This window comes from Lethenteron reissneri, chromosome 28 (genome assembly GCF_015708825.2).
Source record: "Lethenteron reissneri isolate LAM-NWPU_2019-01 chromosome 28, ASM1570882v1, whole genome shotgun sequence".
Taxonomy (NCBI): Eukaryota; Metazoa; Chordata; class Hyperoartia; order Petromyzontiformes; family Petromyzontidae; genus Lethenteron; species Lethenteron reissneri.
The window spans coordinates 3,958,684-3,986,332 of NC_083806.1; the positions used below are offsets into that span (position 1 = coordinate 3,958,684).

General features: G+C 48.1%; 1 protein-coding gene across 1 annotated transcript; it reads left to right on the top strand.

The window, feature by feature from the left end:
- Window positions 1-2,964: 2,964 nt before the first annotated feature.
- CUX1 (cut like homeobox 1) lies at window positions 2,965-26,475 on the top strand. Its single transcript, XM_061561878.1, has 23 exons — window positions 2,965-3,092; window positions 5,021-5,131; window positions 5,813-5,860; window positions 10,834-10,912; window positions 11,804-11,941; window positions 12,799-12,922; window positions 13,878-13,954; window positions 15,754-15,820; window positions 16,295-16,343; window positions 16,913-17,008; window positions 17,172-17,360; window positions 19,050-19,108; window positions 19,607-19,658; window positions 19,762-19,855; window positions 20,336-20,472; window positions 20,649-20,721; window positions 20,826-20,956; window positions 21,087-21,203; window positions 22,186-22,269; window positions 22,404-22,460; window positions 23,199-23,279; window positions 23,908-23,972; window positions 25,633-26,475. The coding sequence occupies exons 1-23, from the start codon at window positions 3,030-3,032 to the stop codon at window positions 25,682-25,684; spliced, it is 2,043 nt and encodes a 680-aa protein (XP_061417862.1). The 5' UTR covers window positions 2,965-3,029; the 3' UTR covers window positions 25,685-26,475.
- The last annotated feature ends 1,174 nt before the right edge of the window (window positions 26,476-27,649 follow it).

Sequence of the window (27,649 nt, forward strand, 5' to 3'; positions counted from 1 at the left end):
ACACGGTAGGTTTACCTACCTACCTGCCCACCAAGCTCATTATCATCCGCCATGATATATCGACTGCTAAACGAAGACTTCCAAAACTGTCACCAGCTCTCATTGTCCTGTGATGCACCTACCTTCCTAATGTTATCATAAACACTTATTTGGGATCACTATCACACGCGTACTCTACAGTATAGTATTGTAATAGCACCACCGACCTGTCTATCTGCCGCATACCCACCTGCTTACATAATTGCCTGTCAGCCAACCTTCCTAGCTGCCGATCTACCTACTTACCATGCTATGCCGAGGGCTGTCAGTGTCTCATTACACGTACGCTATGTCAAGATGAAACGAAACAGGGTCTGGGACAACTTTAGCTTGGGCTTTAACCTATAATCCTGGAATTAACTTCGTGGTCTTTGGCAGTGCGGCGAGATGCTAGTGGTTAAAGATACAACTTAAACACGAGAATAGTTGGCAGTGCCATGGATTCTTGAACCTATCTGCGTGGTCTCCACTGGTCATCCTCTTGTATGCAGGGTTGGTATTCTCCAGATTCTGGGGTTTCGTCGCACATGGAGCGACACTTTCGTGAATGGTTTCGACCAAACGGCCCCAATGTAGCAAGCACCCTTCTGAATACGTCTTGAGACTCTAAATAAAGAGGCATTTCTGGGTAAAAGGAACGCCATTATGATTTGTATTATGGGCCGTCCATAAATGACGTCACGCACCTGGGGGGGGGGGGGTTCAGACATTTGTGACGATGTGTGACGAGGGGGGGGGGGGTGAGAAATGTGACGTCACATCAAAATGCGCAACTTTAAATAAATATAGACAACACGTTCTACTTAATTAAATAGACTTCTTAATAAACGTTTTCTCCTACAGCATCAGAGTGCAGCGCCACATTAAATACGCACGACAATGACAATAGTTTAAAGCCATTTGAAGCATGTTTTAATTTGGGGGGGGGGGGGGGGACAGATCTTTGTGACGTCATAGTTGAGGGGGGGCTCTGAATTTTTGTGACGCCGTGTGACGAGGGGGGGGGGGTCACAAATCGTCCAAAATCGCGTGACGTCATTTATGGACGGCCCCTTATTGGAACTGTTAGGCCAGATTAAAAACACATCTTATTCTTGCCCACTCTAATAAAATTACTGCCGTGATATTTTGTTTAAGTAATTGGATTGGCATCGTTGAGTGCTTGTGAATTTAAAATCGTGTTTTTCTATGTTCAGTGATTGCCCTACATTAATTGAGAACCATGTTGCTGTACTGCCCTGAGCGGACGCCACCGTGGAGAGGTCTTGCATACCACGCTGAAGAAAACCCTACGAGTCAGGGTGAATTGAAACCACTGCCAGGTCATTTGTTGTATAAACGAATGCCGCTGGAAAATATGGGTACAGAAGGCCATTAGGCTCACGGACAAAACGGGTGAAATTCATACTCTTGGGTTTTTTCGGTAAATTCACGTAAAAGAAAATAAAAATAAATGAAAATAACTTAATTAAATCACGATATTTCGGAGGCTACACAAGTCTCCGTCTTCAGGTGGGACCGTCACAGCCAAATTTACTGTATCAAGTGAGTACATTTGGCTGTGACGGTCCCACCTGAAGACGGAGACTTGTGTTGCCTCCGAAACGTCGTGATTTAATTGAGTTATTTGCATTTATTATTATTTTATTATTATTATTTAGCCTACGTGACTTTACCGAAAAAACCCAAGAGTATGAATCCTTGCAGTCACGAAAGCTTCAAATCTAAAAGGGTAAAATTCACTCGTTAGTTTGATGATTGGACTATACATTTCGATTTAAAGCTTTCGTGACTGCAGGGATTCATATTCGTGGTTCTTTCGGTAAAGTCACGTAGAAGAAGAAAAATAATAAAATAATTATTTAAATAAAACAAGAAAATGTTCACGACGTTTCGATTGCAACACAAGCAATCATCATCAGGTGTGAAAACCACAGCAATACATTTTTCTTTATTCTTTATTATTTCCCTTCTACGTGACGTTACCGAAAGAACCAAGACTATGATTGGACTATACTTTGAGTTGTTCTGTTGTTGTTAACACTGCAACGTCAGCTGCCGTTGCTTGGATAACCAAAAATGTGAATTATCATCATCAACCAAGGTGCGTTGTCAGCCATGGCTTTTGTTCAACCATACTTCACCAAGCTGGTCAGTCTGGGTTGGTTATAGGGTAGGTGGGGCGGCGGTGTAAGATTAGTGTTAAACTATCTTATTTGCTATACTGCTATATCTATATTTCACCGTACAATGTGTAATTTGGCAATACACATTACACCGGCACATTACAAGCCGTGGTAATGGCGGGATGACGTCACAAAAGGATTGCGTGCTGTGCGCGATGACGTCAGGCATGGGTCAGCACGCGATGACGTCACACGCAAAGGTGAAGGCGACGAGCTGGCGTGATGACGTCACAAAGAGGGTGGCACGAGCAAGGAGCGTGACGACATCCCCTCACTCCTGTCGTGTTTTTTGTACTGATTGTTGTTGTAACGTTCTTACCCGCCCCGACTGGACATCTGTGAAAAAAATGAGCTTCATAGCTCATCGGATTCCTCCTGCAGCATAAATAAATTGAGTCTGAAAATAAGATACCGTGCGTGATGACGTCACGCGAGACCACCGCGTGATGACGTCACGCAAGTCCACCGCGCGATGACGTCGCGCGAGACCACCGCGTGATGACGTCACGCGAGACCACCGCGCGATGACGTCACGCGAGACCACCGTGCGATGACGTAGCGCGAGACCACCGCGTGATGACGTCACGCGAGTCCACCGCGCGATGACGTCACGCGAGACCACCGCGCGATGACGTCACGTGAGACCACCGCGCGATGACGTCACGCGAGTCCATCGCGCGAGACCACCGCGCGAAGACGTCACGCGAGACCACCGCGCGATGACGTCACGCCAGTCCACCGCGTGAGGGGGGCACATGACGTCACGGTGTTTTGGTTCCGGGCCGCGGTGACCACGTAGGCGACATGGCGGCCCCGCTCGCCTCGGCTCTCCGCTGTTGGCGGAGCTTCGATCTCCAGCAGCTGCAGGTGCGAGACAGTCAGTCGGCAGCCAGCCGCCACCCCCGGGGCGAGGGGGGGCACGTTGCTGATAGAACGAGTAATTACTTCGTGGGAAGCCGCCCGTGGGTTGGTCAGTGGAGAGATACTCACTGGTCCCCCGTCATGGGAACGTGGAATGCGCAGCATCGGTTTCCTGGGGTTGCCATGACGATGTCGCAGGTTCTGTCCTCGCCGCCAGCTGTTGTCGCCAGCCCTTTTAGTGAACCCGGTGTCTGTCCCTCGACCCACGTCCTAAGTTTACATAACCTTGCCCCATAACTCTTATCAATTATTCCAACCTTACAGAATCTTGATTTATATTCCAATATTAACACAACCCCGAGCTCCAGCCTTAACTTTAACCGTGTACAAAACTCTATTCAGACTCAACCTGCACCTCCAACTTGAACTCTATACCCAAGTCCAACCATAACCCTATCCTTACCTCCAAAGCTTAACCCCAAACCCAAACTCTAACCTTTACATTACGTTTATCCTATTTCAACATTTCCATAAATTTAAATGTACTCAAACTTTACTCTCCACCGGTTACATCTCTTATTGCAACCTTACTCTCACCCCAAAATACCCCGAGTTTGAATTTCACCCATACCATTAATCTGACCTATAACTCCAATATCAGCCATACCCAAAACTCGATCTCCTAACTTTAACCTTATCTTCACACGAACGCCTAATTCCTTGTCCAATTTTGACCTTAACCCCAAAACCCTATCCCAACTCCCAAGAAAGCCAAATTCCAACCATTATACCTGCCCGGTCCACTTAAGAAAGACACCACCTCCATCGTGGTGGCGCGGTTGGCACAGACAGAGGTGTGGAAACATAGGTGTATTTAACATATATGTATTTAGGGGACAGTGGACATTGAGGCCATGGTCAGTCAGTGAGTGAGCAGACACTGGTGCCAAAGATTTCTTCATATGGTCAACAGAGCTGCATTGTGTCAATTAGCTTTTTTAAATTAGGTAAAAATATTTATACTCTTTGGTTCTTTCGGTAAAGTCACGTAGAAAGAAAATGAATTAATATTAGCATACGACGTTTCGATTGCAACACAAGCAATCATCAGGTACAAATGAAAGAGAAAACAAACATAGTAAACTTAGAAATATAATGCAATACAACACAGAGAGCCGGCTAACATAACAGTCAACACCGTACTGGTTGAGATATGTATCAACTAATGTGCCGACTTGTTAAATGTGAGGTCTCAGGCCCATTGACTACTTGGTGTTTATTCTCCTACAAAGATTAACCGTAGCTAGTTCGGTTGTATTTACTTAGCCCAAACCTCCCTTGAAGATGAGACTTCTGCTCTTAATTGTCTCTTACATTCTCCTTAAGTAAAGTGATTGAATTCATGAATAATGAAATAATAATAGAACCATCTGCAATATATACGAGCATCATGTGAGCTGACCAGGGTAAAGTAATACAGGAATGGATTTATGTTTCCCTATCCGTGTTGGGAGCTGGGTGTTGCCTTCTCAATAAGCGTAGTTGTTCTCCAGGCACTCTGGAGTTCTCACACGTGTTCAAACAATATGGGCTTGGTTAAACATCCCAGTGTAGCGGGACCCTGGGTGTGTGCCCATCATGCATAAAACGTGTCTAGACTGCTGCAAGGCTGCATTAGCAGCAGAGTATATTTATTGCTCTATGCTCCAACTGTCTGGGCTCCCCACCTTCACCAACCCACGCTGACCAGTGTGGTGAAGTATGGTCAAATAAACCCCACAACCCTCATGGGGTGGGAACGGCCCTCATCCAGTACTGGACTGGCAAACAAGCTGCACATGCACATCATTATTATTGTTTTCTTCTTCGTGGTTTTGGTTGTAACAACTGAGTGACGCTGAACCTCTTTAATGCTGGACGATGACCGCATGCAGCGCGAGTTGGACCAGACGGCGGCAGATCTCGCGATCCGCCAAGACGACAGTGAGCAGTCGCGCCGCCGCCTCATCGACCAGAGCCGCGATTTCAAGAAGAACACGCCCGAGGTGCGAGCAGGGACCCAACAGGGCCTCTCTCTCCGTTGAAACCAGGAGTCTCTTCTCGATTCAACGGGATCTCTGTCTGAGCCGCATGGTTCTCTCCCCCTGTGAGGGAGTCGCTTCCTGACAATGATAACACAAGAACAGGAGTCTCTTCCTGAGCCATCGAGTCTCCCTGAATAATGTGGGTCTGTCCATTCGAGCCATTGACTCTCTCTCTTACCCCTTTTCTACTGGCACATCTGAGCCACACCAGTGCAGGCCACTCAGGACACACAGGTAGTTTACATTGGTCATTTGACTTGTAGCTGGAACCAAATCTTGACACGCTGGCTTCACATGAAATATAAGTCTGGTTCGGGGTCAAGCAGGGCCAGGGGAGGGGGTAATGATGCGTTTGTTGCATGTGATGTCAGCGGCACAGCTCAGCCTCTGCATTGGAAAAACGGCTCTGCAGGCTAGCTCAGCATATCCCTGGCTCAGTTGTACGGTGGAAAAGAGGTATGTCTGAGGCACATACCTGTAGTATCCTTGTCGGTAATCTTTGCTTACTGACTGTTGGGTTTTGTAAAAGTAAAAAGTGTTGATGACTCCATTTATTTTCATGCGCCCAAACAGAAAATGTCATTCAATGTTGAGACTCCCCCTCGTATTCGGTCGGTCGAGCGTGCCTCCGTTGTTTTGCAGGAGCTGAGGAAGCAGGTTGCTCCGCTGCTGAAGAGCTTTCAGGGCGAGGTACGCGTTGCCTACGGAGCGAGAACCTCACACACTGAACTGCTGCTGATTAGTCAGTAGCAGTTCAAATACGAATGTTTTCCAGTCAGTCATGTCACGGTCAACTCTGGTGGCCGGGCACACCTATTTATTCATTGATGCATTATACAGGTAGGAACAACAGTTCCACACTGCCCACCAGGGATTATTTGTCTGTCTGTCGTGCATAGCCACGCCCTCGATTTGTATTTCATAGAGCGCTTCGGGCGGGCTCAGCACCACATGACGCGCCGCCCCACGCAGCTTGCGCCGCGTGACACGGATCGCACGAATGCGCTGTCCAACCAAGTTCCTAACTGCCCACTCCGAAGGAACGTGTTTGTGGAAAAGCCTGGACCAATGCAGCAGGCGTTTTTCTGCTTTATATTTTTAATATACAAACCTTTTGTCAGTCCACTACTGGATGAAAGCCTCCTCATGCCATGTTGCTGGTCAGTGTGGGTTGTTGGGAAGAGGGGAGGCCAGGAATGGTTCAGATGTCTCCACTAATTTTAGCCATTGTTGGGAATGAAACTCACTTGGTTTATAGAGCACTGTGCCACCGATTCAATCCTTTCTACTTTATATGAGTTGCCTTAAAAGTTTTGCTTTTATTTTCCAATTGTTTTATCTGTATCTCGTCCTACGAAAGATTTGCTTTGGGATTTGCAGTACTTTATCAGTTTAACACGTAGGCTGTCGCGACCAATAATATTAATAATAAAGGTTTTTGGGTTAGATCGCATTATTTATAAATGTGTTGTAACCCTCTACCACCCTACACGGCCAAACAGTAAAAAATGTGTCACGTTTACAAAAGACAAATAGTTAACTACTTTAGCCCACCGGTGTGTTGAAGAGTGAATCAACATTTACAATTTTTAGTACGACGTTTCGCTGGTAATTACATCCAGCATCATCGGCCAATTTTCTAGAATGGTGAAGCCCTCCACATTGCTCCCGATCTTAAATAGAGCGGCACAGTGACGTCATCATTTAACCCAATCTGGTGCAGTGATTTTAAGCGGAGATGGGGAGGGTATTGTAATTATATAATAGATTGGTAATCATTCATTGTTATTAATTAGTATTTGTTTCCCCTATAAGGAATTGTAATATATTTTTTTATATAATACGCTTCCAGGCCGCACTAAGCGATACAAGTTATTTGTATTTCTCTCAATTTCAATGGATTCTCTTATTAGTCTTGGCCAGTAATAATTAGTTTTACACAACACTTCAACGTTATCAAAATCAATTAAGTGTCCTTGTTGACACAGTACCTTGTGTTACCCTGAATAAAAAGTGTTTGTTGCATATCAGTTAAACCAACACATTGAATTTAGAGAGCTGAAATAAGTCTAATTAAGCAAGAACAGGAAAAAGAATACATGGATTTGAGGTTAAAGATTAAAATACCGTTAAGTGAAGTGGTCTTGGGCACAACACGTAAAGCGATGGTGGCCAGTTCCCGAAAATAACTACCGAGTGCCACCCAAAGGAGGGAAGGTGCACGAGATGACTTCCACTGTGGAGACGGGGCTGTCGGAATGTCAACTTTAGCATGGCACTTGAAAAACTATGGGCGGCTGAAACGTGGATTGAAACCCAGGAACCTGGTACCGTCTCGGTGTCTCTGACGCGGTATTAGCTGCCTAAGCAATGCGTTCACCTGGCTTATAGATGTCACACACCACACGGCGTATTTGGTAATGTACTTATGCAGCTGTCTCGATTATATCAAGGGCAATTTTTAAGTATTGTTCTTTAATTGGAATAAAAATAATGCAAGCAGTGTCAGTGTTTTGACACCGTAGATGATGGTACTCGGTATAGCCCAAGTAGGGACAGCTGGCTTACTCAGCGAAAACAGAATCCTTTATTTTTATCCCGAGTCACATATATATATACACACACACTCACGTAGTCACTCATAAACTTTGAAGGAGTCGAGATGAAATCGATACTAGATGTCACTGACCCCTGCCAACTGTGGTTATATAAAACCCGAGTGTAAATCAAGTATCTTTTGCTTAGCATTGCGTGTTATTAGCTCTAATAAGGATCCAGAGACATTTTCCATTGTTGGACATCAGGGCGGCCAAGTAACATGGATGAGGGTTAGACACCCGTGTCCAAGGGGTGTGTGTTTGGCCCAGCTGACCCCAGCTGTTGATTTTAAATCATTACACACTGTCAATACATCCTCGTACCATTTTGCTGCTTTAGTTGTTTACAAATCATGTACTCTGAAACTGAAAGGAAAATATATAAAAGAACAAGGTTTTACTCGCAGCTATAGTGAGTAAAGCCAGAGCAGTAAAAATGCTCTGGCTTTAATCTGGAGTGTACCGAAATAAACGAATGGCTTTAATATGTATCACATTTACAATACAGTTTGGACTTAAATAGCAAAAAACAGTGGGACTTGTGCATCTTGGGGAAGCCAGAGGTATATAAAATATCTAGATTTGAAGCTTTCGTGACTGCAAGGAATTCATATTCTTAGGTTTTTTCGGTAAAGCCACGTAGGTAAAACATCAAAATTAATAAAAATAAATAAAATAAAACAAAAATCACGATGTGTTGCCTCCGAAACGTCGTGATTTTTGTTTTATTTTATTTATTTTTATTAATTTTGATGTTTTACGTACGTGGCTTTACCGAAAAAACCTAAGAATATGTAAAATATAATCAACCATGGTCTATCTGCTGCTGGACGAAGGCTGCCCATCCAGGTTCTGCACACACGGTGATGTGAGCGCTTTATCTCCGCGGTGGACGCACTCTCTGACGTGCTCCCTCCTTTGGCTGCCACTCTCATGAGTCTCGATCGAGGGTCGTCGTCCCTTCTAGCGACGTGTTCTGCCCAAGCCCACTTACTTTTATCAACAGCGAGTATGATGTGCTGTATAAAAAATGTATTCGCCATTACGTATAGCATTTACAAAACCCTTGATGCTGAAGTGCGTCACTTTAATTGCCCTCAGAATATTAATAAACGGCCGCACCTGAGATGAAAAGATACCCGAATAAAAAACACGAGGCATGTTATTTTTCCACTTGCGCGTACAAACCTTGACACTCAAACATGACACTGACAAAAAAGAACCCTGCCTTGGCAAATGGGAGTCCCGGGCAAGTGAGAGTGAGCATACTGCTTTGGCACATGTGAGGAGAGTGCACATTCTATGGGGGCTTAGCGCCTGTGCCCGTCTGTCACAGCAACACGGACACCAGTGACCATAGTGGTCACTGGAGTGTAAGACGGTGGGGTGGCCTCGATAAAAACACAAACGGTAAGAACCACGTCAGAATTTCATCACTCAAAACGATTCGAGGACGATCTGTGTCTGCCTTGATGGTCCTGAGCCAGTGGTGTAAATTCCACATTACTATGGTGAGCATCAATCTTTTTGAGAACAACTATCATGTGGGCAAGATGAGTGCGAAATGTGTCTTACAGTCACCGTGGAGACTTAGAACACTCTACCTTCAATGCTTTGCTTTATTTATGATGTAACAGGTGAACACATTTGGCCGTCCCCAAATTCTAAATTTACAAACTAGTGGGATTTCAAACCAACTGGACACTTAAGATAAAGTACAGCTAAATCTACAGCAACACGTTCACAATTCCTTGGATGGCCTTGATCATTGCCATGTGCATGGCCTCGATAATTTAGCCATCACCGCATTACTGAGCAGCCAATAAATTCTCGGGTATGTCCGAGCAAGCGAATGCCTGCAGAACTTGGCAATTGCTGGTGCTGGCAGCGCAGCACAAGTTTGGTCGCGCCTGCTTACCGCGGTTGCCTGTCACCCTTTGCATTGCGCCAGCGTAAAGTGTCGCTGGGATGTTTGCTCCATGGGGGGCGCAAAGTGGTATTGGCACCATGGGCGCTGGAATGGCAGTTTTCACGTCGCCGGGCGCCGGTGACGGGGAATTTCATGCACACGCTAAGCCGCACAGCAACAGCTTACGTGAAAGCATTTAACGGGCTTTGCAGGTGTGAAGTTGTTCATCACGGCAATGTGAATTGTCCTCTCCCTTGGGCCTCTCGGTGTTCCTTTATTCCTTGTGACTAACTGGCAAAGCGTGTCATTGGTGACAACTAAATTGAACAGTTGCGTAAAGTATGGTCAAACAAGCCACATGACTGAAATGGCATGGGGAGGCCATCTAGCAGTGGATTGATAAGAGCTGTGAAGCATATGGAATTATATTGCTCACACGCCATCATCTGCTTACCTCTACCGTTCACAGATTGGGTGGCTTGTACTGTTTTATTGGAGTGTTTCATATGCCTATGACCTACAATTTACCAGATGGAGTCAGATGTCAGAAACTAAGCAGAATTTTACACATGGGCAATGCTTGGATGGACAACCACCATGCCAGGTGGTCATAGGCGGCTGTTGCCCTTTGCTTCTATGCTACGACATCTAAGCTGCCCGCCCTTACCAACCCACACTGACAGTGTAGCGGATATGTTCGAGTAACCCCCACAACCTGAACAGCTTGGGGAGGCCTTCATTCAGATCGGGTTTGCCAAACGGACTGCAAATGTGCGTGTGGTCCATGCTGGTTCAGAATAGTGATTTTCTCAATTGAGCATTGAGATGGTCATCTTCTGTTTACAGCCCTGGTCCTGTGGTAGAAATGATGGGGGAGGGGGGGGGGGGGTCATATTGACAACTACTGGTGACATTTCCCACAAATTAGTGCTCATTTGTATCCACCCCGGCAGGATGGTGTGTTGAGCCAATCTGCAGCTAACTGCTGAGCTACCTGGCCAGATTGAGAATAACATTCATGTAAAACTCACAAGTTGCGTATTTCGGTCACAGTTGGCCATCTTTTCATTAAGGCGCTACCCGTGCAGTGAGCTCTGTGCGCGTGTGGGAGTTCCAGTCGGTGCGCGAACGTCGTGCATGTGCGTGTGTGAACTCAGATCGATGCGCTCAGCAAGAGGAGCAAGGAGGCCGAGACGGCCTTCTTGAATGTCTACAAGCGGTTTATCGATGTGCCCGGTAAGGTGACAGCAAGATTGACGCTTGCTTGATTGACTCTCTGTTGTCATTTATTTGGAGTAATTATAGTAATCGACATCAAGATGTCTTCATGGCCAAAGCCGTTGATGCCACAACACCACACCGGCAATTTCTACTCTCTGCCAGATTCCGCAGATGCTGCACCGTAGAGACACGATGTCCCAAGATTTTCCCTATCTTGGAATAGTGTCCTTAACAAGAAATCCCTCACTTGAGGGATCTCGCTACATTGCAATGTTGAGCCAATTCTGTTCATGAGTCTTTGGCTTTGTGTGGGAGGAAATTGGAGAATCTGGAGAAAACCCATCACACTCAATGCTACACTCACATACAGTCAAGAATACATTTCTTCACTGCCACTTCCCGTCCACCTTAAACTAAGCCGATGTATGATAATTTGAAGACTTTAATCTAAAAGATGTTCAAGTAATCAGTTTACAGTATTTTAAAAATACCAAATATATGATTACATATAATATGAATCAAATATGCCCGTGTAAGACGGCTGATAGAACTCTGGTTCCCAATTTGAAAGTTGTTTGTTAAAGGCCTAATGCACAGGGATTGTGGAACCAGTTTGTTGAGTCTTGTTAAGTTTCAGAATGAACCAGACAAATCACTCCACCAACTCCCATTTGCCATGCATCACATGATCTGTGCACTGGGCTGCCACCTTCTTTGTGGCTCTTTGACATGTGAAAGTCACTGTTCACGTTGTGAGAGCTATTTAAATTAGGAAACATGATGCCACTGTCCAATGTATTGGGTTTCCAATTAAATTTGCTCCTAAGTTGCCAGAGCTAAGAAAAGAAATTGACTTGTCTCTGTTCCCTACCCTGCCTGCTATCCTAATTACCCCCTTCATTCGAGACCCTGTGGGGGTCCTGGAGGTGGCGATGCAGCTGCAGCAGAAGGTGCAGCGGCTGAACGATGTTGAGATGGAAAACCAGAAGTTGCGTGAGACTTTGGAGGAGTACAACAAGGAGTTTGCACACGTCAAGAACCAGGGTGAGCCTGCGTGTTGACCCGTGCCACATAGCTCACCGTCCTCTCTTCTCCAAGAAGGCGCACCAGTGGTGGAGAACCATATCCTTCATCATTAACGTCAGCCATTGTCTAGCCACACAAGAACCAGAGGTCGCAATCGGGTACCCGATACCCGTACCCTACCCGATACCCGGCTACCCGTACTCGGCCGGGTACGGGTACGGGTAGCCGTTTGCGACCCTGGTGCAGCTGGGTACATGTACGGGTAAGGAATCAAAACCCGTTTGCGACCTCTGACAAGAACTCATCTCATCACTCCATCTCCATGGTGATTGTCCTCTTGGACACCATTGCTCCCTTTGGCTGCACACTCCGGTGGCCAACTTGGAATTTCCAGATACCTTTAGCGGGCCACACATGAACGTCCATCTTGGTGCTATTCAATAATAAGCGAAAAAGTAACGTGCTTGTCGACTGAGTATAAACAGGCCCTTGCAATGACAGATTGGGTTCGAGACAAGGGCTGGTTCTCGTACTTGGTTATCTGGTTGGTTATGGTTAGATGCAGGGCTGGTAGTCATATTTGGTTGGCTAGAGGGTTATCATTTTAGCATTAGTGGCTGGTTGGCTGATGGATTAGCCAATTGGTTGGCTTGTGTGCAGCAAATTTTCCTGCCTTCCTTCCCCATTCCATAGTACGAACCTTTGCAGCGATTGACCGCTTATTCACTGTCAGTGTTTCCCACCGCTGTGAGACACGCGCAATGCTTCGGCGTCCCCCCACCCCGGATGCGTGTGTGTACGCTGGGCGCGTGGCGCTCAAACCTCGCTGTCCTCTTCTCCCCCGTCCTCTCCCCCCACTCTCCTCGCGCCCCTAGAGGTGACGATTAAGGCGCTAAAGGATCGGATCCGTGAGTACGAGCAGACGGCCGGGGCTCGTGTCGAGACCCTCGCCCTGGAGCGCGAGCAGAAGATACGCGGAGAGTACGATGAGAGGGAGAGGTGCGTGACGAACCAGGGAGCACCCGGGGATGGAGGTTTAACTCGGGTTGACAATTTTGCACGACCTGCATGAGCGTTGCCTGTCACAAAATCACCCGGAAACGAATGCGATCACGTCAGATCTCACAGGTTTGTGACTAGGTATCGCTGAGACGGGAAACCTGCTGTGCACAGACTGGTTGTCGTAGGGTCCGCGTGGCGAGGTGGTGGTCAGCAATGGACGGTGCAGCAGTATGTACATTATAATTCTTCGTCACAGCCATCTCTGAGACACACTTAAGCGGTTGTCCTTTCGCTACATTGTCCCCACCTGAAGAAGGACGCTTGTGTTGCGCCCGAAACGTCGTGATTTAATTTAGTTGTTTTTCATTTATTTTATTTTTTACCTACGTGACTTTACCGAAAAAAACCAAAGAGTATGAATCCTTGCAGTCACGAAAACATCAAATTTAGAAATATACATTGTCGTACTGTTCTATGCTTCCACGTCCGTGCTGCCCGCCTTCACCAACCTGCGCTGACCAGCGTGGAGAAGTATTGTCAAACAATCCGCACGGTGTTGGGAGGCCCTCATCCAGCAGTGGATTGACAAAGGGGCTGTAGATGTACAAGCACCAGCAATAGTAGTGGTGCGCAGACGGGGCAGGAGCAGCGATTGGCTCTCGTGTTTTTTCTTCTTGGTTCTTTCGGTAAAGTCACGTAGAATGGAAATAATAAAATAATAAAAATTTTAACATAATAAAATAATTCTCACGACAGACCTGTTCTCCACCTGAGGACGGCTGCGTGCGTTGTGGCCGAAACGTCGTGAGAATTATTTTATTATGTTTTATTTTTATTATTTTATTATTTCCATTCTACGTGACTTTACCGAAAGAACCAAGAAGATGAATCCCTGCAGTCACGAAAGCTTTAAATCGAAATTTGGCTCTCGTGTTGTCTCCCGTGGTGTCAGGTTGCTCCAGGAGGACCAGCAGACGCTGCGCAAGAAGCTGGGGGAGGCCGAGGTGCGCGTGAGCATCCTGCAGAGCGGTGGGTCACACCAATAACGGTCGCCATCATGGTTCAGCTTAATTTTTGGCCTTAATGTTCTGCAAAGCTGTACAAGGAAGAATCACCGTAACTTCGTGATAGCCCTTGTGCTACATGAATGGAGCAAAATACAAAATGTCCTTGCTATTTATCCACGAAGGCCTCACTGAATCTCAAGCGTTTTTTTCTCAGAAGGGTCCTGTTATATTGGGATGTTTGCGCAATGCTTTTTGAAACGATCGTTTTGCTTCGTGCAGGAGGAAACCGGGGTACCTACACTCACACGGGTCAGGAATACGTTTGCTGTACTGCCATCTCCTGGCGTTCTCTTGCCCAGCAAGGCTAAGAGTGCTTGGCATTATACCCATTGAAACCCCACATTCAAGTATTCTTTGGTTCTTTCGGTAAAGTCACGTATAAAGAAAAAATAATAAATTAAATAATAACATACGACGTTTCTATTGCAACACAAGCAATCATCATCAGGTATAATGAAATAGCGACATAAAATCTAACCAGAAAAAATTATAGACAGACATATAAGCAGACAGATATCACCAAGATACACACAGCGGGCAACACAGGTACAGGAAGGGGTGATCGTTTCTGTGGGGTGGCCTTAAATAGACAGAGGGGGGTGGAGGCAGCGAGAGGGAGGGGTTAGAGACAAAATTTACATGTCAATGAGTGCAACAAAAAGGAGTGGGCAGGCTTAGGGGGAGAAAGAGACACACTAAAATTAAATAACCTAGCAAAGTATCGAAATGTTATGTAAAACGACACAGAAAGTCGGTCAACACACAATTAACGCATAGCCTGGTCGATTACGTATTTCAAACATTGCTAAGTTAGAATTTAAGTGTGAAAATTTCAAAGAAAGACAAAACATAAAAACAAGAGGAACGGAGACAAAGCAGAACCTAAGAACGACAAAAAACGAGTGTAGACAGAAAAAATTACACTAAATAAACAGGCAGAGAGAGAGAATAAAAACCCAGAGAGAGAGAAAAAAGGTAAACTTGGAACTTCCCCTTAGAAGTGGTTCAATCTTAACTTTGGAGCTTTCGTGACTGCAGGAATTATTCTTTGGTTCTTTCGGTAAAGTCACGTATAAAGAAAAAATAATAAATTAAATAATAACATACGACGTTTCGATTGCAACACAAGCAATCATCATCAGGTATAATGAAATAGCGACATAAAATCTAACCAGAAAAAATTATAGACAGACATATAAGCAGACAGATATCTTTATACGTGACTTTACCGAAAGAACCAAAGAATAATTCCTGCAGTCACGAAAGCTCCAAAGTTAAGATTATCCCACATTCAAGGGTGCTAAAGTTCAAGTCTCTACGCATATAGATTCAAGAATATAGTGCTGTACTGCCATCTTCTGGCCACCTCGCAGTACCATGCCTACAACAGCTTGTATTCCCAGATAGTCTACTAAACCACCAGACTCGACGCTGCTTAGGTTTCGAGATCTCACGAGATGAGGTGATGTGGTCGTAAGGCCTCCCGTGTTCCCCACGCCCCTCCTCATGCTGGGAGCATGTTGCCCCTGCTTGATGACCCCCTGTGCTGTCCCTGGCAGTTTTCGTTGTGTGACGACGCCTCCGTGTCATCAAACGCAATGTTTGTCAACTCCAGTCATCGCGATCTCCCCCACAGTCCACATTATTGCGATTACCCATTTTTTTACATTCATATGCAGGTTAAGCCAATGCACTGCATGCACCTCATGATTGGTCATCACAGGGGTCTGCACCGTGTTCCTAACAATGTGAATCTTGCAGCAATGGAATCGACGCAGGCGGAACTCTTCGACCTGAAAGCCAAATATGACGAAGAAATTGCCGCTAAGTAAGAATCGTTTCTGTCAAAAAACCACTTTATTGACATTGTTGAGAAGATGATTATGTTGGTGTTGTTTTTTCTGCACCGTCCCACTTTTGCCGATTTCATTTTTGAACAGATCAGCAACCTCCCAGAGGGTGCCTGATCGTCATGGGCAGTGAACACTGCTGAGTCCGACACGTAAATAAATATCCATAAAAATAAGTAATTTACAGATCTTTGTCAAACCACTTACACCAAGTGCTGTCAGTCTATTGACTCAATCCCAAGTTGGTTGTGAGAGTTGTTTAACCATACTTCATCTGCTCGTCAGTGTGGGTTGTTTAAGGTAATGGGCATCGCTCCCCACTGATGATAGCCATGGTCGGGAATCGTAGCCCGGCACACTTAACGACAGCACCACCACTCCACTCACATGAATCTATCTTCATGAACATTCTAAAACCCGTGTTTAATCTCCCAACGTCTCGTCGTGTACAGGGCAGACGAGGCAGAGATCATCATGATGGATTTGGAGAGAGCCAATCAGGTGAGGGGTTTAACAAGACATTATTCTCGACTTGTTTGGATTGTATTTACTGTGTACGGCTGTGACAGCATGCGTGCTGCGGTGCCCACTTGCACAATTATCGGAGTGGGTGCATTATGGGATGCTTGTTGGTAGTTTGGCCCACGCAGCTTAGGCTGGCATATGTTGTCTTAGGTAGGCATAGAGTTGCTTAGGTAGGCATAGGGTTGCTGAGATTATCTTGCCAACATTGGCTGTTGTAGGCCAAAGACTGAAGACAAGCTTATGTGGGTATTGGCTTGCGTAGGTTGGCTTAGGCTTGCTTAGGCTGTTTCATGGTGGAATTCGCTGTAAACGCCTGCACTAGGCTGGTTTAGGTTGTTATAGGTTTTGGTTTAGACTAATATAGGTGAGCTTAGGTTGGCTTAAGCTGATGTAGGCTAGCTTAAGCTGGCCTTGGCTGATGTAGTCCAGCTTAGGCTAAGCTTCGGCTGTTAGAAGGCCCAGGCTGGTTGGCCCAGGCTGGTTAGCTCCAATCGCTAAGGCTAGCTCGGGTTGCTTGACTTGTTCCTCTCACTCACTGCGCACAGAGGGCAGAGGCGGCTCAGAGGCAGGTGGAGAGCCTGAAGGAGCAGCTGTCAGCAGGCGGCGGCGTCCGCCCACAGGCGGATGCGGGCGGTTCGACGGTAAGCGTCTCAAATGTTTCTCGCCCTGGGGTCGCGCCGGAATAATATTTGTTCGCGGGGTAACAAATAATTGTCAAGTAAACATTCAGAACTGATATTCGGAAACGAAATATTCTCCGGGGAAACGGATATTCGTTGACGCGTTTTCCCCCGCGCTGTGCAGGCGCCGCTGGGGGATTCGCAGGCCCGCTTGGCCCTCGACCACGAGCTGGCAGCCAAGGAGCGGGAGGTGGCGCAGCTGGTGGATGACGTGCAGCGCCTGCAGGCGGCACTCGGGCAGCAGCGAGAGAGCGGCGCCAGCCACGTGGCGCGTCTAGAGCAGCAGCTGGCAGCACGTGACCACACGGCCAAGGTGGGTTCACGCACAAGCAACAGGCTTCAATTTAAAGCTTTCGTGACTGCAGGGATTCATCTTCTTGGTTCTTTCGGTAAAGTCACGTAGAAGGGAAGTAATAAAATAATAAAAATAAAACATAATAAAACAATTCTCACGACGTTTCGGCCATAACGCAAGCAGCCGTCCTCAGGTGAAGAACAGGTCTGTCGAGAAAACATTCAGACTCTGTCTTCTCGACAGACCTGTTCTTCACCTGAGGACGGCTGCTTGCGTTATGGCCGAAACGTCGTGAGAATGATTTTATTATGTTTTATTTTTACTATTTTATTATTTCCCTTATACGTGACTTTACCGAAAGAACCAAGAAGAAGCAACAGGCTGTTGGGGTCAGTGCTGTTCGCGAGCACTTTGGAAGGTTGGCCCGGCACATGAGGGGATGGTGTGGCCAAATTATGTCTGCCCCCATTTGTCTCCCCAGTGATTACGATTTACAGACCGGACTAGGTTCTTGTTTACTAAGTTTACTTCTGGAACTGAACACAGCGTACTGGGCTATGAACCCAGGTCACCTGGTTCGTAGTGCAGTGCACTACAAGTATAACACTTCACGCACACTCTCAATACGCATCGGTAGAGCTTCACCACTCACAGGTGAGATCTCTTCAAGTATACCTAGCCTGTGACCAGTCTGGTGAAGGATGGATAAATTACCCCCACAACCCACAAAGTGTGGGCAGACCCTCATCCAATAGTGGACTGACAAAGGGCTGTACATGTGCATTGGTCCAGAAGGCCTATCAGTTGATAATGTAACATGTTATCTCCTTCCCATGAGCTGCATATAACGAGTACGGTGAAACATACATTCTTGACTGAGCAATGTAACTACGCATTGGCATGCGTCAATTTACCACGGTGAGAATATGTGGGATAAAATACTATATACAATACAATGTATACAACATAAAATACAACACAGCGTGTCAATACAACCGCACCTCCAGACACTATGAAGTCACTTGTAAAGCTACACATGGCGGGCGTGTGGGTGCCGGGCGTGTGGGTGGCGGGCGTGTGGGTGGCGGGCGTGTGGGTGGCGGGCGTGTGGGTGGTGGGCGAGTGGGTGGCGGGCGTGTGGGTGGCGGGCGTGTGGGTGGTGGGCGAGTGGGTGGCGGGCGTGTGGGTGGCGGGCGTGTGGGTGGTGGGCGAGTGGGTGGCGGGCGTGTGGGTGATGGGCGTGTGGGTGGCGGGCGTGTGGGTGGCGGGCGTGTGGGTGATGGGCGTGTGGGTGGCGGGCGTGTGGGTGGTGGGCGAGTGGGTGGCGGGCGTGTGGGTGGCGGGCGTGTGGGTGGTGGGCGAGTGGGTGGCGGGCGTGTGGGTGGCGGGCGTGTGGGTGGCGGGCGTGTGGGTGCGGGCGGTAGGTGGCGGGCGAGTGGTGGCGGGCGAGTGGGTGGCGGGCGTGTGGGTGGTGGGCGAGTGGGTGGCGGGCGTGCGAGTGGCGGGCGTCTGGGTGGCGGGCGTGTGGGTGATGGGCGTGTGGGTGGCGGGCGTGTGGGTGATGGGCGAGTGGGTGGTGAGCGTGTGGGTGGCGGGCGTCTGGGTGGCGGGCGTGTGGGTGATGGGCGTGTGGGTGGGCGAGGCGCCCTCGTCTGGCTCTCGACGACGAGGCACCAGCGAACGATGCTCCATGTGGTTCTTTTGCAGAAACTGGAGGAGCAGCTCAAGGCCCAGGCTGACTACAGCGTGATCAAGTCTGAGCTCAAGTGAGGCCCCGCTCGGTCCTCTAGTGTTGCACGACATAAAGTGACCACACAACTTTTATATTGGCGTCCAGATCGTATATTTAAAACGATCATGAAGGACATCAGCGTCACATTGTATGATCACTTATGTCGCCGAACACTCGTGCTTGTGTGTATGAGTGTGGGAGCGGTAATGATGAAACTGCAGTACGCGGACCAACCTCATGCATACAGGGGGTGACGCACATTGGTTCACACACCCAGTTGCTGTATTGGTTTCCTTTCAGCCCGGCCAACTTTTAAGAGTTTCACAAATCTGCATGGTTCGTCAACAGTTAGTCCCATAGTCTTGAGTCACAGCCTGTCAGCAAATAACTTCACTTGCACCCACGAAGCTTTTAAAAATACCTTGACACATGTCAAACCTGGCCACCTTTGTATGAGAGCGATTTGTTATTATTTTTTATCATGTTCTTTTTAATGTCATTGTCCATTGGGTTCTGTCTTTCTTTTTTGAAGCATCCTCAAGTCGATGGAATTCTCTTCTTCGCTGGATAAATCTGAAGCCCAGGTGAGATCCTAAGCTTTGCTCCCCGTGATCATTCTCAACCTGCGGAAGCTCTGCTCAGTGAGGCTGCGGCCGTGACAGACTGGTGCACGATCGTTTCCCGCAGGAATCCAAACCTCTGGAGGTGTTGCTGCTGGAGAAGAACCGCGCCCTTCAGTCGGAAAACACCACCCTGCGCATCGGGAACACCGAGCTCAACGGTGAGCATGGTGGATACCTGCAGCAGCGACAGCAGAGCAGAGGGGTGATGTGGTGGTGCAGTAGTTAGCGCACTGCGCTAAGAACCCGGCGACCTGAATAACTCCTTGGTCACAGTAACATCAGTGGCAGGTGATACGTTAATCGATCCACCGTTTGCCTCGCTAATAACGAGCTGAACAGTGAGCATGGTGGCGATTCTCTGGGGAGACGTGGGAGGATGTTTGCCTCCTCGCAGTGAACGGCGGTGGAGTAGAGTGGTGGCGTGGTAGTTAGCGCAATGCGCTATGAACCCGGCGACTTGAGTATGATTCCTGACCACCGGCTACCAAGTCCGTAAACAGATGCCCTAAATCACGAACACAAATTGCGCTGGATCCTGTTTGATTCAGCATCCCGACTTCATGACGGGCCAGGGCCTTTGGGGTCAAGCGCCCCCTCGTGGCCTGCTAGGTGGTCACGGAGATTCTTGTCCTTGTCAGTGCGCTTCTCGGAGCTACAGGAGCAACACAGCGAGGCGGTTAAAGTGGGGGCGGAACAGAAGCAGCTGATTATCCAACTGGAGCACGACCTTTCAACCCTGCACAGCATGGGGTCCATCACCCGGCCTGACGCTGAGGTGACCTTCAACAGACGAGCTCGTCGCGTCTCTCACAACGATTCGAACGGTGCAGATGTTTGCCATCACCTCTCTCTGGTCAGCTGTGGTCACCCAGATACACGTGCATTGTGTCCGTGGCTGGCGATGCCTCCACTCACCGTTCTTGTCCTCCATGTGTGCATCGTCTCTTGCAGGGCACCGAGTACACCAGTCCACCCCAGGAGAACGTGTCAGATCCAGTCCGCGAAGCCAGCTCTAGGTTTTTTGGTGAGAAGTGATAGTATGCGTTGTCGTCCGGTGCAGCGCACTGAGTAAGCATAGCCCGCGGCTGACCCTTGCTGACCTTGCTGGGCCCTGTGTTACTCCGGCAGCGCCGGCCGCAAGGGGGGAGGCGCCGTCGTCGCCGTCCGTGGAGCTGCCCCCGGGGCAGGTGGACTCACTGCTCTCAATCATCTCCAGTCAGCGCGAGCGCTTCCGCCTGAGGAACCAGGAGCTCGAGTCGGTACGATCGCCTACGGTACCGATGGCCGTAGCAATGAGAGAGCGACCACCCCAGCACCTGCCGCGCGCAGGCAATCGCCGGCACCCACATGTGCGTGCCCGTGCATCTACTTGTGCGCATGCTTGTGCAGGAGGCGCGGATGCACCAGCAGACGGTACAGGCGTTGCACGCAGAGCTGGATAATCTCCGCGCCGACAACGTGAAGCTTTACGAGAAGATCAAGTTCCTCCAGAGCTACCCCGGGCGTGTGAGTTTGCCCCCCCCCCCCCCATCTCATTCCTCTTCCCAGCCACTGTAGCACAAATTAGTACATCCCAGTAAGTTTTTTCTTGGGCATAATTTCAGCCAGATCTGTCTTGTTTGTTGACTCGGAAAAAATATTTCTTCACCCATCACTCCACATCCTGTATACCTGTTGGTATGACCGACTACTAGTCACCTGCCATCTCCAATCGACCATCGACCCAGAAAATATTCGGTGATAAATTATGCTCTGGGTACCTCTAGCCCCTACGCCAGGGGTGGAGAACGTCCGGCCCGCGGGCCGTATAAGGCCTGCAAAATCATTTAATGTGGCCTTGCCAAGGCAACCGCAGGCGGGACTCGAAATTAAATCAATCTAGTAGCAAACCTGGAAAAGCAGTTGCGAGTAGCAACATCATCAATACCAGCTAACCTCACACGCCTCACCAAAGAGAAGCAGTTTCAGCATCACATTAGGGGTGTGAGTTAATTAAATGTTTGACCAAATATAACAGGCAAATTTTTAAGTTGATAATTTTGTATGGCCCGCGAATGATGTTATAAATATCCAAATGGCCCTTGGCAGAAAAAAGGTTCCCCACCCCTGTCCTACGCAAACCATATTTATCCCTTTTTTCCCCATACACGGTTATGTCACGGCCACGAACCTACCCAATACCACACCCTGTAAATCCCAAAACGATTAAGATTGGCAAACCCGAGCTCAATTACAAATGTTATTTTGCAATTCCTAATGAATGTGCAATCACAGTGCATTTGTTAATTTCATTTCAGGTGGCATTGCTATTGGTTTGTCATTGCGATTGATCCCGTGTCTGACGGATGTTGCCGGGAGTGTTGTGTAATTACAGTCGCCAGCAAAGGGGCTAGCCGGACATGGCGAGCACGACGGGATTTTTGTAACGATCGCAAAGCGTGTGGCGTAGCGCTGCTGTGTGACGCGGGGTCGTGTCGCGCTGTTGCAGGGCGCGCGGGAGGACGACACGGAGCAGCGCTACTCGACGCAGTACGAGGAGCGGCTCGACCCCTTCGCCTCCTTTGGCCGCAGGGTGCGTCCGCAGGATTCTCTCTCTGCCTTGAGTGGCTCAAAAAAAATAAACCATGTGGAATGTTTTTGGGGTATCCCCACTGTAGAGATGAATTAAGAGGTAAGTGGCTCACCGCTAACCTCTCTCGTCTACAGGAGCGCCAGAGGAAGTACATGAGCCTGAGCCCCTGGGACAAAGCAACACTCAGCATGGTAAGCATCAGCAGGCCGGCAGGGTGGAGCTTCGGAACAGTTTCACGTGGGGTCCGGGTTTTCATGTGTTCATCGGGGGCGTGCTGTGAGTCACCTTGCAATGCCGTGTGTATAATCAGTGCTATGCTGCATGTATTGGTGATATGCTGCGTATTATCATGGGACCTTTTTGCCAGTACTGTCAGTACTGGCAAAAAAGGTCCAATGATATAGCTGCTCACCCCGAGCTATGAATGCTCTCGCACGTGCATTGTCTTTGTATTGTTCGCCTTCTGGCGTTCTCTGGCCTGACACTTGTGAGACTACGCCATAAAGAAGGCTGTCTCTGGTGTAGGCCAATCAGTTGCAAAGACAATGCCATATATTATCAGAGCATGTTTTGTTTGCATGTTCACCACAAGTACTTATGGTTAATGCAGACTTCATTCATTGCAAAATATATCTATTTGGTGTTTGAACATTTTAACATCTGTTTAATTGCCAGAAGGAGTAAAGCCTATTCTTATTATGCTGCGTATTATTAGGATGTGCTGTGTGTCATGTGCTGTGTCATCATGGGGCGGTGTGCCGTTTTAATTAGTGGTGTGCTGTGTGTTATGGCCATGCTATGTGTGCATGTGCTGTGGGCCACAATAAAGTTGCATCACTGCGTTGTTTACACAGGCTGAGGTCTTGTGTTTGTGCAATGCTTTTAAAGGGGCACCCCACGGTTGTATTTTGTTTCTCTCTCCCCTGCAGGGCCGGTTCATTTTGTCCAACAAGGTGGCACGAACCTTTGCCTTCTTCTACACGGTGCTCTTGCACTGCCTCGTGTTTCTGGTGAGGCTTCGGGGGTCTTCTTGCTTATAGCCGCGTGACTAGCGACTCGTATGTCTATGCGCAGATTAGTTTGGCAGGAAATTGCTTCAGTTGATGAGTGGCGGATTGCATTGCGTCAATGCCTCAGTTGAATTTCCAGAGTTCACTGTGCTATACTGTTATGTGGTCAATGGACTGGTCGGTGTTTTTGCACTTGCAAGGTGGACTGTGAGGTTCCGCTTGTGAAATTCGGTGTGAACGGTTCTGCCGTGAAACATGCAGTTTCGAATGAATGTGGACCATCAGCTGTCTGATGTGTTTTCGGGTTGTACCATACGTTGTTTGGTATCACATCTAACATTTCACTCCTATTCTGAAGAATCTCGCAGCACGTGGAGGGAAATGTCAGACCTGATGCCGAACAACACTTGGTACAACCGAAAAACACATCTGCGAGCCGTACAGCACAACAGCGATCGCCCTGCAGAGTAGTAATGTGGTGCATTGTTTTCAAGGTTGAGTCACTGAAAGAGTGTACGTCCACATCTGCCAAACAACCGGCACAGGCCGGAAATGCACAACCATCCTCGGTAGTAAAGCTCATCGCGGTTGACCCCCTCCCCACATCCCCGTCCCCGTGTGTCGTCAGGTGCTGTACAAGACGGCATGGAGCGAGAGCGTGGGCAGGGACTGCGCCGCATACTGCGCCAAGAGGTGAGCGTCCAGACGGCACGAGACACGTGGCACAGTTGTGCCTGGCGCTGTGAACCTGGGGCATAGCTATCGAGTGTGCAGATGTAGTGACATAAGAAGGGAGGGGCTGCTGGGGGCTCGGGGATCCCAGGCGAGTCCAGACGCTTAAGCCTCTGGGCACCAGGCGCTGGGTTCCCAGGGGGTCCAGACGCTTAAGCCTCTGGGCGCCAGGCGAAGGGTTCCCAGGCGCTTAAGCCTTTTTGGCGCCGCCAACGGGGGGGGGCTGTGTGTGCTCTGTGGGATGTCTGGTGGCGCACACGGCCCCACCCCTCGTTGGACCAGGCATAAAAGGAGAGCTCCCTGGACGATCAGGGCCCAGTTGTAACTCAAGACCCAAGACCCACGACCAGCCATCTGAAGACCCTGGGATGCTGTGAGAGCCAGTGGTGGGACTCTGGAACTCCCGACTCTACGACCTTGTGAGGGCGAGTCCAGAGCGTAGCCAGAGTAGAGTATCTAGGCTGTGTACCTAGGCTGTAACAGAGTATCAGGACTGTTGGAGTGTTGTATTGTAATAAAGAAGTTACCTCTACAAGTGTCTCCGGAACCCGTTACATAGACACAGACACTGCAGCTAGCCGGACTGGGGGCCCATGGGCTGGAGGAGGGGGCCCATGCTCTGGCCTACGTGGGAGGTGGGTGGGAGGTGGTGAATTAGACAGCGGCTGGCCCATTTCCTTCTTCTTGCACCCAGGGCCCATGCCAACCATGGTACTACCACCATTGTGAACACCAAAATTGTAAGCTATCCCAACAAGTCAAAAGGGACCTTGGAGAAATGCTAGAGGTGGGTTTAGGGTTGTGTGTAGTGGTGGTAGTTTTAGTGGCTGGTTGGTTCGGGGCAAGGCCGTAATTATAATATATATTGGGGAGGGCACATCCACCCCAATATTCATATATGCTCAAAATGTCCCCCCTGCAATATATTGCTATTAAAAATATAAAAAAGTAATAAAAATTGCTATGCTATGTAAATAAAAACAATGTGCTAAACCTTGGCCACAATATCTGGACTTGTCTTCATATCAATCAATGCATAGATTTCTGTTTATATGATTATGGTTGTACTTTATTAATCCCCAATCTCAAAAATTACATACAATGAAACAAGAAATGGTAAAAAAGTAAAAACAGAGCAATGTAATACAATACACTATTAGACATTATTGTAAAAAATTAAAAAAAAAGTCCATCCCATGTGCTAGTGATTTTATCAATATTTTTAGGCAGGAAATGAGTTTTCAAATTTAGATATTTTTCTGGGTTGGGACCCCCTGGAAGATTTGGTCCCCCCCAATGTTGACTCCATGGCTACGGCCTTGGTTACGGGTAGGATTGCTACTTGTGGCTTATTGGTCTAGTTGTTTAGAAGTAGGGTTAGTGTTGGTTGGCTCGTGCCCTTAAACTGCTTGCCTCGATTTCCCATTCCATTTAGCAGCCTTTGTATAATGATATGGCCACTTTTAATTTTTGGTGTTCACAACGTCCTCGTGAAGTATTGAGTCCCCACAGACTTGCAACCATCAACCATGAGGCGGCTTCATGCAGCCATTGACGTCACATGCACACGCAGGCCTGGAAAAAAACACCCTTCACTGTGCTTGTGTTGTATTTATTGCAGGTACTCCGACCACCTCCACAAGTTCCACGAGAAAGATGCTGAAGGAATTTAGTGTGTGCCTGGGAGTTGGAGCCCAGAGGTCCAAAGTCAAGGGAGAGGCACGGCTGTTCAGCATTTCGTCTGGGGCTACACGGAGCTGTGGTTGCTCCTGACTGTGGTTTTTGGCTCCTGTCCGCCGCACTTGATATGTTTCACCACTCGTCTCACTCTCCCACTCATTAATTACTCCTCACATCACTTGTCTTCTTGTTTCAGAACACATTCTGTGAAATTGTTGAAGAGGACAGCTGGTCCTTCAGTCGGGGTAGAGTCAGTTCACATCGACTTAAAATCTCCCTTAATCGTACCAATCACGTGAGAGTTCAGGGTTTCTTGAACTTCAATCCTCGCACTTAAATAAGCATCTCCTACTACTTTTCATCCAGTGTTTTCTACCATTACATAGTTAAGATCAAGTCATTTCTGCTCTGCCAGAGATACGAATGGGTTCTTCATCTCGTGATATGCCACCGACAGCACATTTGGGATAATTTTGGAGAAATGGACACGAACATTAGGTACAAAATATCAAGTCATTACAATTCGCAAGTTTTTAATCATGAAAATTATCTGGTGTAGCGCCAGTAAGCGAGCATGAACCACTCCCCAGTTACACACCATGTCCACTGGCACGTCCGAGCCACGCCAACACGAGGACCTCAGCTTGACTATTTGCCACGCTGAGCCAGAACCGAATCATGAAACTCTGGCCTCGCTGAATATCTGAACATCTGAATCTGGTCTTCTTGGTTCTTTCGGTAAAGTCACGTAGAAGGGAAATAATAAAATAATAAAGATAAACCAATTAAATTAAAATTATCATGACGTTTCGGCCACAACACAAGCAGCCGTCCTCAGGTGAAAAAACAGAGCTGTCGGAAAGACAGCGTCCCAATGAACACCGCCAAGCTTGGCAGCGTATATTTAAGCTGGGTCGGGGGGAGGAGAGCACCTAGACAAAGGAGTTTACATATCAACAGCGGAATTAAGCAAAACAAAATCTGAATCTGGCTCGGGGCAAAGCAGGGCTAGGGGCGGGGTGAATAATTTTCGGCATACGTTGTGATTCGACTTACCATTGCATGCGATGTTCGTGGTGCGGCCGGGCCTGGTTCGGCTTCTGGGGCGGAAGAACAACCTTCCGCATCCTGAGCTGTGCGAGACTTACTCAGCACGGCTCCGGGTGCAGCTCAGTTGTATAGTGGATCACGGTTATTTGGCTCCGATCGTAGAAGTGAACCAAATGTCAGACTCCAGGCTGTTAGCGAGTCACTCCCAAGTTTTGCTGACTGCGATGCTTCTTTGCTGCTTCTGAGCGCTTCACCAGAAGTGTTGGCCGAGGTGATTGTGTTTGGAGATTTGTGGTCGGTTCCGAGGGCGACTCCCATTGCGCTGTTCCATCATGCATCGTTTAGTGGGCGGTGTAATTTTAGCTGGTTATGTTGACCACTCCTGTTTGCATCATACGATATGGTCTTTGCCATACAAATTGTATATTGCAGATTTGGTGCACTTACATTAAATGTATTAACTCTTGTGGGTCAAGTGTGTGCATGGTGGCAGGGCTGCCCAGAGGTTCCTTGAGACCGGGGTAGAATGCCATGGTGTGGGGATCCCTTGTGAAATAAAAAAAAATAAACCAGTCCTGTTTTGAGGACCTCTTCTGTATTCAAGATTAGCTCTACATCATATGGTACGTTGGTAACTTGGGACACAGCAATTATCAGGCGCGTGGAGTGAGCGCGTAACAACCCCAACATCAGAATCGCGACGAATTACCCGTTTCAACAACCAATGTCCATGTTTCACCTGGAGCTCGACCGTGCTCGCGCCAGATCTGACGACACCCACAAGTCCCCTTGGACGGCCAACTTGATGGTGCCGCGATGGGCCTCTATCGATCAAAGTAGAGCACGGGGTTCAGAGGAGTGTCTGCCATTCTTGCACCGTGGCCAAACTAATGGATGCGTCTTGACAC